At 43.4% G+C, this 12,743-nt stretch overlaps 1 protein-coding gene across 1 annotated transcript in view; it reads right to left on the bottom strand.

The window, feature by feature from the left end:
* The window catches only part of C7H5orf15 (chromosome 7 C5orf15 homolog), a 77,292-nt gene extending 67,464 nt beyond the window's left edge, over positions 1-9,828 (bottom strand). Inside the window, exon 1 of the mRNA XM_086931533.1 lies at positions 9,660-9,828. Within this exon, the coding sequence (XP_086787659.1) occupies positions 9,660-9,774 (115 nt within the window). The 5' untranslated portion in view covers positions 9,775-9,828. The remainder of the gene's footprint in view (positions 1-9,659) is intronic.
* Positions 9,829-12,743: the final 2,915 nt, after the last annotated feature.

Genomic DNA, 12,743 nt, shown 5'->3' with positions numbered 1-12,743 from the left:
AACCGGAATAGTAAGTAGAACCCAAACATCTTTATTATTCCCTTTCTCCAGCAGTATACAAATGTCTACTAGAGGCTCTAGGAGCAAAACCTTGAAAAACATGACATCTACCGTTGGTCCTATCGATCTCTTCCTAACAAAAGTGAATAAAACCATCGACCAAACGGTAATGTTAATTGACCGACGAGTTTCCTATGAATTAGACCAAGCTAGACGCTCATCAATGGGAATGCTGGCCAATGCACAAACTCCGAATGTCCCTTTGCAAACATCCCTAAACCTGGAAACAAACGCGGACATCCATGTGATCCCAAACACCGTTGATCTTTCTGTATCACTACAATTCTCAGACTCACAACTCAGTCAAGATCTCGAACAGACCCCTGATATCTTTGCTAGTCCGCAGAGAAAATCCATCGAACACACACAACGTGAATCCAGGGGAGCCAGGGAAGGAGCAATTCCTAAAGTGCAACACCATAAAGAAAATTCTCAAAAAAACTTAACAACTAAAGATGCTGCCAATCTAAACTCAGATTTACTTACAAAAATGAGTGACCCAAATAACGCTTCAAATCCAAATAAAAACAAAACTGCTGCCTCTTCAAAATCCAATAGTAACATCATTACCGACGTATTGTCAGTGGAAGATCACAACGATAGATCTAATCCTAACCGAGCCGATAAGAAGTCGTCAGCTCGTACCACAACAAAAAAAAGCGCAATTAACATCAAAACACAAGATCTTCTGTTAAAAGAAATTGCTGAAATAGTTAAACACCAACTTCAACCGCTCCAAAAAAGCATACAAATTATAGAAAAGCAACTAGCAACATTAGTAGCAATCTCAAAAACAAATCCGACTCAGAGAAATAAAGAACATCTAAATCTCCCTGGACTTAAGGTTTCATCAAATGACGCAAAAACTACAGAGATACCAAAACAACTAGCTACTAGTATGGCTACTGCAAATAACACAAATGCAAAATCAGTACAGATAATAAATAAAAATACAAATCATACGATACTCTCTCCAAAGAAGAAAATCCCTCAAGAAACCTCTAAACCAGTTTCAGGTACACAAAATAAATCACCAGGAAAACCTCCTAGTGTGGATGGTAAAGACAAAAAAGCTCCTCCAGCAAAAACCCCTTCTACAGGTCCTACACCAAACACCTTAGGCCATGACCAGACTCAGAGACAATTCAACAAACCAGAACGGTTAAACAAAAAACGGTCAAAACCGGTAAATCTTCCACCGGAAGCCGCACCTTTTGTGGTCATCTTAACAGGTGTTCCAGAACTGAATTATGACACAGAAGAACCAACATGGTCATTACTAAATAAAACCCGATACTGGTTAAACACCAACAGACCTAACCATCCAAACAATATCACCAGAATTTCAACTGCGAAAAGGGTTTCATGGATAGGTCATCAACCAAAAACAATATCTGGAGACTGCATAATTGTTAACCTTGAAAACCCCCGTGCCGTGGAATACATATGTTCCTGGGATTCAACAGGTAATACAGGAGGAATTCAGGTTAAACGCCTATCTTTCTTTTACCCACAGCAAAACCGCCGACATGACGACTTCAACTCCCCCCCAGAATGGTCATGGAATCATCAAGATCACCCACAAAAAAACTGGAACCAGGGACATTGGGGGCAAGGAAACAATCAGAGAAACAATCAGAGTAACTGGAACCAGGGAGATTGGGACCAAGGAAATAATTACTCGAGCTGGAACCTGGGAGAATGGGGACAAGACTACAACGACCGGGGTGATTGGAACAACTATGGCAGAAGGCCAAGACAACCATTTCATAGAGATACATGGGCTGGAATACCAACATCAAACAGCTACAGCTGCTTGGATATGGTGGACTGACCATCAACAGAGCACTGTACCACGCCCAACACGTTCAATAATGGATCACGCTTGGAAAGACCAGTAAAACATCTTGTGACCACGATCTCAAATAAAATCCAAGGCACATCAAAAGCGAGACAACTGGAAGCAAAAGCAACGACACAACTCCAACTTACTGCAAACCAGGCTGAAGCACTTCAGTCTACAATCAATGCAAATAATAGTTCAACAACCACCCTACAAATTACCCCAAGCCCGCCTACTATCTCTAGTAAATATCACGACAGGAACTTGTTATCCTGGAACGTGGCAGGACTAGCAACAAAACATACGGAAGTCAGCTTTTTAGATTTGGTTTACTCAAGCGACATAGTTTGTTTACAAGAGACATGGCTAAACAACCCAATCCATTTTGTGGGATATAGAACATACTTCTCCCAGGCTACAAAATCAACATCAGGGAGAAGCAAAGGAGGTTTAATAATATATATCTCCAATCTCTGGCCATGTCACGAAGTAACTCCTGTCACACTCCACCAGAACTATCAGATTCTGAGTATCAAAGGAACTAATCAAGAGGTTTACATTCTTGTAAACTTCTATAACAACATGACCACAAATGAACAGTCTAAAACCTTAAAAGAAATTTTAGAGGAGATTAACGAATTAAGGAGAAAATATGCCAGAACTTCACATACAATAATCTGGGGAGGCGACTTCAACCTTCATTTATGCAAAAACAGCAACGCCTCCATCTGCGGGATCACAGATGAATATGAAAACTCGATACCCCATTTCTCTCACACCTCCGAAGGCATCAATATGCAGGCCATCATGGCTGAACTAGACATAGGATTTGCAAATATGCTAAAAACGCCTATCACTAAGTTTTCTTCTACCTTCCATGGCAGAGGATACGATTCGCTAATTGATTATATTTTGATATCTTGCAGCAAAGCCAAGTGTATAAAATCATTTGAAGTGAAGAGTAATGCACTTGGAGATCATTTTCCACTTAGTCTAACACTTCAAGAACTAGATCCCCAAAGGAACTCTGAAAAGGCTCTGCCCGGCTTGCTACACCAGGAAGCACTAATTTTGAACAAAAAAAACGGGTATACCCTTAGATGGGGCAATCTAGACCAAGAACTTACTAGTGCGAAAATAATTAAAACATGCAAGAATGAAATTGACAAATGCCTAGACCCTTCCTCAAACTCAGTAGAGATTATGAACAGCTACCGAGAAATAGCGAATACAATAAGTCAAGAATTAACTAGACCCACCAAAAAAAACAATAATAAATCGAAAAGTGGGTGGTTCGACACAAAATGCACAAAAGCATACTCAAATTTAAAGAAAGCATTAACAACAAAACCAAGAAACAGAGCAGAGGTAACAAAATTAAGGAAAGCCTACGCATATGCAATCAAACAAAGAAAAAAGGAGGTACAACTACAACTCTGGTCACAACTCCTAAAAAGCAGTGCCCTAAAAGATAGCACAGCCTTCTGGGAAACAGTCAAAACTCCGTTTTTAACTGATAATAATGTGGGCCCCTCATTGGACGTTGCCATAACAGCAGAAGACTGGGTAAAACACTTCTCAGGGGTTTTTGGGGAGGTTGGTTCTGAAGACCTAACTTCTCAGGACCCTCTACCGCCAGTGCAATACCCGATTGAGATACAATTTACACTTGATGAAACCACTACTGCTATAAAATCTGCAAAAAACGGCAAAGCACCAGGACCAGACTCTATTCCTATGGATCTTTATAAAACCCTACCTGATTTATGGGCACCCCTTCTGACTAAAGTGCTAAATGCAGCAAAAGACACTGGCCTTCCTGACTCTTGGTCAACCTCGATCCTGGTCCCCATTTTTAAAAAGGGCAATAGAGACAGTCCAACCTGCTATCGCCCCATATCCCTCCTGGATTCCACCGGAAAGATGCTAGGGCGTATACTCTTAAATCGACTCCAGGAATGGTCAAAAGAGCAAGGGATACTCACAGACCTCCAATATGGTTTCAGGGCCGGGTTAAGCACCGTGGATCAAGTTCTAAACTTAACATTACTTGTAGGAAAATATGTAACAGCAAAGAAATCTTGCCTACACATGGTGTATGTCGACCTCACAGCAGCCTTCGACTGCGTGGAACACTCGAAGCTCTGGGCAATAATGCTACAAATGGGGATAGAACAACCTATAGTGGACATCCTTCGTGAGCTATACTCTGGCGCAACGGGAAAGGTCAGATATGGAATAACAGGGCAACTAACGAACAGCTTTCAAATTCAGAAAGGGGTCAGACAAGGGTGCGTGCTGGCCCCTTTCTTATTTACACTTTATACGAATGGCATAGAGGCTGCACTGCTAAAGGGCGTTAAAGATCTGCCGGAAGCCGGTCGACGCCAGATTCCAGCGTTACTATACGCCGACGACGCGGTAATCCTGGCAAGAACACCTGTCCAGCTTCAGAAGGCCCTAAATAACTACTGTACCTTTATGACCAGTCTTAACCTAAAAGTGAACATAAGGAAAACCTACGTAATGCACGTCGGTAACAGAAGGAAAAGAGAGAAAAAAATCTTTGTGGACAACCTGCCTCTAGAAAGAGCTAACACCTACCCTTATCTTGGTGTAACTATTGATGAGGCGTTTAATTGGAAAGAGGCAATTAACTCCAGAAACTTAGCCCTCACAAGAACAGTCGGCGCTTTAAAGGCATTTTCACTTCGTCTGGGAAAAAGACCACCTAACGAAATGATTAAGATATACAATGCAAAATCTATCAGCACCGCCACCTTTGGAGCAGGAGTCTGGGGCACAACGAACGTAGAGCAACTCCAAAAAACGGAAAACTCCTTTCTAAAGTTTTTATTGGCGGTTCCTAACAGTACCACGACACTTGGATGTCACCTTGAACTCGGAGTACAATACATATCGGACATAATCAAGATTCAGCCAATCATGCTATTGCGTAGAATATGGGCCACGGAAGAATGCCACCTCACGAGAACAATAATAGAGGATTTATTTATTTATTTTATTTTATGGAGCTTATAGAGCGCGCAGCTACCTCCGATGGAGGTGTCCCGGCGCTAAGATTACATAACTGTCCCCATGAGGAGTAACCAAGATCATATCTTACAGAGAAAAAGGGAAATGGAGAAGAGTTGGCAGTTCCAAGTCCTACCGCCTAGTGAACAGCCAGGTCTTGAGTTTGCGTCGGAAGGCTGGCTCAGATTCGCAGTTTGCGTCGGAAGGCTGGCTCAGATTCGCAGTTTGCGTCGGAAGGCTGGCTCAGATTCGCAGGATTGCATGAAACTAGACCACATGGAAAAAATAAAGTGGCTGGCATATGTAAAATCTTTTTTTACTGACATTGGCCGTCCGAATTTCTTCGAAGACCCATTATCTGTAACAGACATTTCAAAAAAGGATCTAAAAACACTTTGTCTGTCACATCTATCTGAACTCCGAATACTCTGCGAAATAGGTAAACCCTCAGTACAACAATGCTTAATGATACAGCTGGTTCCAACCATTCAACCTTATTTACAATATGATTTGTCACAATATGAAAAGTTACTCCTCACTCGTTTTAGGCTTAACATATATCATTTTCTGGTTTTATTTCCTATTCAGAATGTATGGACTCACAACACTACAGTGTGTCCGTGTGACTCCATGTCCCCACAGTCCACAATTCATGTTATATTATTTTGTAAATTTTATACGCAAACACGCAGGAGGTGGATATTACCACTATTAAGAGTTATGAACATCCGCAGATGTCGCCCTGCCTACTTAGCCCTCCAACTTTTGGAAAATCCGTTGATGACAAAATCTGTGGCACAATACCTAAAACTATGTATTAGGCACCGTACAAATTTGTAATGACGAGTAATAGTTTTTAATAACTTTTTCACAATGAATGAAAAATGTTCTTTTAATAATATTTTACTGTGTTTTTATGTGCTTTTATGGTTTTCACATATGAAATCCGAATAAATAAATTTTGATTTGATTTGATTTTGCATTGTTTTCTCATAACAAACTTGAGACAAGGAGCATGGACTAGATCTTGCTTGAGAAATTAAATGACTTTCTATAGCTAACCTACTCCTCCCCACAAGTATCCTATAAACTTCAAAGGTGGCGTAGGTTCTAAAGCAATGCAACACTGCTCCTCGTCTCCAGTGTCGCAAGGAGAAGAAAAGATAGGAATCTGCCGGCAGACACAGCAGACGTTTAGTCACTAAGTAACAGATGACAGGGGCACTAAGGAAAAAGTCCCTCTTTTAAGCATGGGCGAATTTTGCGAATCTCGCGTTCGCGAATTTTGCCGATTTGCGAACTCGCAATCCGCAAAATCCGCGAATTCTCGTGAATTTGCGGATTTTTTTTTGTGTTTGCGCGGGTTTCTGCCAGTTCGCGAGGGTTTTGTACAATGTCGCAAATTGCGAACTTATCTGTCGGGTCGCAAGTTTCGCGAACTTGTTGTTTCTACGTGTCCAGCCTGTTTGGGACACTCTTCTTCATCACTGCCACTCTCTGTCACCACTGCCACTCTCTGACTACTCATGCCACCCTCTGGCCCACCCATGCCACCCTGTTTCATCACAGCACCCTCTGGTTGTCCAGTCAGTGTACATTATTGTGGCAACGCAAGCACACCTTCCCTGCCTCAAGTGACCTGAATTAATTTGGGGCTGATTAATGTGTCACAGAATATTTTTTTAGCTGGCACCTGCTTCCTTAGTGCTTCCTGATTAGTGATCTTTTGCACTTGCTAAGTGCTTTCATTGTTGCAAAATTAGTTACAACACCTGCCCTGCCCCAACTGACAATAATGAATTAGGGGCTGATTAATGGATTTGAACCTCCAGCCTGGCTCCTGCTTGTCTCCCTTAGCTGTAATTCAGGACCTTTGTGGCATATGTGTAACTATTCTGAGGTTCAGAGCAGGGTCACATAATAGTTGCAACTGGCAACTGAACTCTGGAGGGGCCCCTCAGGAAGCACTACAGGAAATGGCTACTAATGATGAGCCTGAACTTTTGAACCTGGTAAGTAGTTTCAGTTTTGCTAAGATCGTATTTCTGCAATTTTGCACTTATTCGCGGGGCGCGAAGTTGTACTGGGAAGCCGCGAACTCACGCGAACAGTGCGAGCAGTGCGAGCAAAATCCGCTGCTCGCGGATTTGCGGAAGATTCGCGAATCTCGCGGATTGCGAATTTACCGAAAATCCGCAAAATCCGCGAGCGAAACGGATTTTCCGCCCATGCTTACCCTCTTTCACCAATTGCCTGTACCTTAGCTCACAACGCTCCACATTTCACAACCCAAACATCACACACCCACAACACACATGCATGACTGTCCACATCTCACTCAACACAGATACACATAGAAATAAATACAATGCAGAGCCGCCCTTGCTCAGATAGCGCATGGGCGGAAAGAAATGTGGCACACTCCTTGCAGCTGGTTTATAAAATAAGGTGTGTTTACAGGTCATCACACACCAAAGCAGTAACTGACCTCTGAGCTCAAACTTCGACGCCACTCCAAAATATTCTGATTCACTCAGAATGTAACTCGGTCAAGCAAGTGCCATGTTTTAGTGGTGCGAATGGCGGGCTTGGTGTGTGTCGGTAGAGGGGGGAGATGGGAGGGGAAGGAAGGGGGTTAATCGGGTGTAAAACAGCACCTGCAGCAAGTAAAACGGATTAAAAGCAGTTTAGCCTGAATCATTAAAGTTAAGAGGGACGCTGCTGCCTGAAAGACTTTAATGCAGACAGTTCTGGGCACTCCTCTGAAAACTGGCACCCTGGCGCCAGCTCGCCCATACCAAAAGCTGGCCTGGATATCGTGGGATGCCCTAAAATCATGCCTGAATCAGCACAGAAACAGAAATTCCCATGTTACTCACTAAAGTCTTATAAAATTCCCTTTATTTTGGAAATAGTTAAAAGATTATAAAATGTTAGGGGTTATGAGATTTTTATGACTAACATGGGAATTTGTGCTTCAGTGCTGATTCAAGCATGGTTTTTCCTTGATGTTTCACAAAGATATTTCAGCGAAACATAAACAAGTTGTAATCCTGAGTAACATGGTGACTTTTTTTAACTTGTCCATCAAAATCAACGGTTGACTTTTAATAATCAGTATAGAAATAGAATACTCACAAGAGCTTAGGACCTCTTTGTCATACTCCGTGCTGTGAACATGAGATGAAGGACAATCGCCAAAATTCAGCATAAGGAGCCATGGGAGAACCCAGTGTTATCACAACCAAAAACTTACTTCATCTGTTAGCAAGAAATCCTACAAAAATGAGCCAAGAAAGAGGACTAAACTCTCAAAAAAGCAGACTATCTCCCAATGTTTGGTCCTCTTCCATACCTGGACTCAATCATATAGCAAAGGAAGAGCCCATCATGAATAAGGTATCCAGCCTCAGAAGAAGGGGACAGCCAAGGAACGGCGCAAAGAGTACTATCTATAAAGTCTAACTGCAGAACAATAATGCAGGAGTCAGTTTCAAATTACGTTTAGCACCATCTTAACATAAATCCGTAAAATGCATTAGTGTTTAGAGAGAGGATATGTATATGGAAACAATGATATCAGATCAGACGTCACAGGCACATTTAGTGCAAAATATGACTGGAAGGGTGGTTTGCATTAGAAAATGAGTTTCAACTCTGTGAACCTTAACCCTACAACAAACGTGGAACAGTACATGGTAAAACTATTTCTTAACATCTGAATCAAAATGACATCAGCACTGACGATAACAAACCCTCCTTAATTCTAATTATTATATGGGAACTTAAAAGATATTCATATCTCTATGACTACACAGAATGCTCGCTAGGTGAATGAATACACAAAACACTGGCCAAGGCATAGAAAATAGATCAACACCCAATGTCAGAGGTATGATGGATTGTAGTATGGCTTTTTGTGAAGTCACTGCATAATATTACTCATCAACCCCTCTTTTTAAAAATACAATTATTTTTTTTACTGGAGACTCCAGGAAGGAGCAGGTTTTCAAGTTTGAGAATCTTTGATAATAGAAAAACAAAACGAATTAACTTGCGTAACCTTAAAAATGTACGACTCCGATTAAAAAACTGGTGGAATTGAATTGAATACTTGACAGAACACAATGACAACAGTACTTATAAAATTGGTAAATTCCTTTCCGTGACTCTGAGCGAATAAGCGCGAGAAAAAAATAATCACCCGTGGGAAAGTGAATATACAACGAAGAAATGGCACGCAAGTGTTGGACACTAATTACAGTGCCACATAAAAACAGCTGTACTGCCAGGTGTCTATATGAAATATCGTACGAAAAAAATGTAAATTATTAAATAATCTTTTTTTTTTAAAAAAAAAAAGACAGTTGCAGATCGGTTTCACGAACACCGATTTTGTCTTTTATGGGTTCATGTTTATTGCTAAAGCCAGGGGCGTGTTTCTGGGTTTCACTTCCTCCCACTACGGGCATCAAACTAGATGAATCCAGAGAAAATGCAAAGTCCACAGGCGAAGAAGCGTAGAAAGGCGCAACGAGCCTGGTCCACCACACAAATCGATATTTTAATGGGCTCCTTTCATTTTCTATTGGTATGTGGGAGACGAGACAGTAGCGAACTAGTAAATAGCAGGGCGCCTGCCCCCAACCGGAAACAAATTCTTGAAGGTCTTCTCCGGTTCCACTACCAGGAAGAAATGCGGCGATTTATTAAAACTCACCCGGGGCCGCGATGCACGACGGGAAGGTCATTAACGCGAGCAAGCACAAGAACGTTAGGTGATCCCACGCGCCCAGGCAACACTTAACGCTCCGTTCCATCCTGCAGGCGGCCATGGAAAGCGTCACCAAACTAGCCACCGGCTGAGATTACTACTGCTCCTGTCTGGCAACTGTAGGCTAGTTGCTGACGGCTGTGTGACGTGTCTGCTCACGCGCCTCCAAACCAGCGGGCGCGCCTTACTGGCCGAGGCATATGAGGGCGGTCCTACTGTCAGAGACACAATGAATCACCACCTTGGCTGTTCGTTTCTACGACCGTCTCACGTCCCATGATAATCATTTTCCCTGGTTTCTTATCGCCTAAATCCCTTCAAGTTTACCCCCCACAGTTACCCCCGCATGATGTTACTACATGGCAAGTTTTGGGCTGTGTCGGAGGCTGGCTGAAGTAAGGAAGTAAGGTGACCAAACTTACCGGATTTCTTCGGAGAGTCCCGGTGTCCCGACGCTTTATCTAATTTTAAATACATATTCCGTTTTTTGGTGGATAACGTTAGGTAAGGAGAATTAAAAGGTAGGCTCTGCTCTCATCTTGGAGGCACACCCGAAGTCTTAAACAATTTAAAGTCATGTATGTATTTGTTTGTGTCAGGCATCACAAAAGCAGGGCAAATGCGCACTCCCGGCAGAAAGAGTGTGGGAAGGAGGGGAAATAGAGGGGTGGAGGTACAGCAATCGCTAATATTATGTGCCTTTATATATAGCTAGACATTTACAAAGCTACTTTTACGGAAGGTAAAGGCAAAAGCTCTATATATATATATATATATATATATATACATGTGACCAAGAGCCTGTGTGCTCGAAACGCGTCTTCTTTGTGCCCAATAAAGAATACCTGTTAACCTACCCGGCTGGTGCGGCTTGTCATTATCCCCTCATGGGTCCTCCCCGTCCCAGTCCTAACAACGTGAGGCAGTCCTGCCTCCACCCAGCCAATCACAACGCCAGTATTTCAATGCTACATAAGCCCCGCCCACCTACCGCCATGCCTGTTTTTTTTCTGCTCCGACGGCTGTCGGAACGCTGGTGCTCCCGGTTTCGGTCCCTGACAGTTTCCTTTGGTGGTGGTTCCGTGAGTTTTTCTTCTGTGATGGCTCGTGACATCCAGTTGTCTCGCCGCCCTTCGACCCTTAAGTGCTATGGCCGCCATTGGGGTTCTTTTGTTTCTTGGTGTTCTTCTCATGGGGTGGATCCTGTGCTGGGGGTTCCTACTTCTGTGCTGGAGTTTCTCCGGGATGGTTTTTTGAAGGGCCTTTCCCCATCCACGTTGTCTGCTCAGTGGGCGGCGGTTCGTGCTTGTCGGGGTCCTGGGGCCTCCTTGGAGGGTGTTGCTCCTTTGGTTAGTCGGGTTCTTCGGAGCTTTCGGCTTCGTCGGCCGGTTTCTCCTGTTCTCATTCCTTCTTGGGATTTGCCTACTGTTTTGCGTGGTCTACAGTTGCCCCCTTTTGAGCCTTTGATCGAGGCTGATTTGTTGTGGCTGTCCGCTAAGGTGGCTTTCCTGTTGGCCATAACCTCCGCTCGCAGGTTGGGTGAGTTGGGTGCCTTGCTGGTTTCGTTTCCCTATTTGCAGTTCCTCCCGGATCGGGTAATTTTGCGGCTTGATCCGGCTTTTCTGCCTAAGGTTTCTTCGAGTTTTCATTTGCAGCAGGAGGTGATTCTTCCTGATTTGCCTGCTGAGTGGGATTCCCTTGTTCCCCCTTCTTTGGATGTTCGCAGGGCTCTCCAGATTTACGTCCAACGTTCCCTGGGGTTCCGGAGTTCTCCTGCCCTGTTTGTCTCCTGTGTGGGTGTGGCTAAGGGGAAGAAGGTTTCCACTTCCACGATCAGTCGGTGGGTCCGTTTGGCGGTCTGTCAATCTTACAAGTCTTTGGATTTGCCTCCTCTGTCTCATGTACAGGGTCGGTCGACGCGTTCTGTGTCTGCTTCCTGGGCTGAGGCGGCGGGGGTCTCAATCCAGGAGATTTGTAGGGCGGCCACCTGGCAGTCTCATCACACATTTGTGCGACATTATCGGCTTGATGTTTTACATGCCTCTACTGACAGTTTTTCTGTTGGCGTCTTGAACGCTGTTGTTCATTGATCTTTTATTGATTAAAGTTTTGTACTCTGCATGGATCCCTGGTGTCCTGCGTGTTTTCTTTATTTGGTTCTCTGCTTGTGAGTTCCTCACGTTGTTAGGACTGGGACGGGGAGGACCCATGAGGGGGTAATGTCTTATTACTTACCGGTAATCTTCATTACCCCGATTAGGGTCCTCCCCGTCCCAGTCCTCTTCCCTCCCACCCTCCCGCTGTGTTTGTGTCGGAGTCTTGTTGATAACAGGCATGGCGGTAGGTGGGCGGGGCTTATGTAGCATTGAAATACTGGCGTTGTGATTGGCTGGGTGGAGGCAGGACTGCCTCACGTTGTTAGGACTGGGACGGGGAGGACCCTAATCGGGGTAATGAAGATTACCGGTAAGTAATAAGACATTCCTTCACGGCGCTGTGCAGGAGGTTTGAGAGAATATATATATATATATATATATATATATATATATATATATATATATATATATATATATAAAATATGAGGTCAGGAGAGTTGATAGCAGGCACTAGTCCGCTAGTATATTGGTATCTGCAGTGTGTCAACTGTAGAAACTTTCCCTTTGATCCTGTTTTTCCCTCTCGCCCCCGGGGGTTGGCACTCGAACAGCCAGTTCTCATACTTTTGCATGTTACAGGCACCTTGAGGCACCCTGCACTTGCGTAGCATTTACATTGTAATGTATTCAATACGATGTCCTCAGTGCTTATATATGATTTAGAATGCATTTTCAGCATCGTGCATTTTCATTATTATTTCGCCATTAGGCCCGATTAATTATCAACAGGCTTTCGCTGGTAGGAAGCGTATGGTAACCTAAACTGACATTGAAGTTTTGTTTGTTTTTGCTGAACTTTGACTGTTTTAAGATGGCTGCCATTACTGACTACATACTTATCTTTGTCTGACTCAGGAATTAATATTATGTTTTT

This window comes from Lissotriton vulgaris, chromosome 7 (genome assembly GCF_964263255.1).
Source record: "Lissotriton vulgaris chromosome 7, aLisVul1.2, whole genome shotgun sequence".
Taxonomy (NCBI): Eukaryota; Metazoa; Chordata; class Amphibia; order Caudata; family Salamandridae; genus Lissotriton; species Lissotriton vulgaris.
Note: the sequence above shows the minus strand (reverse complement) of the source record. Positions and strands in the feature narration are given on the sequence as shown.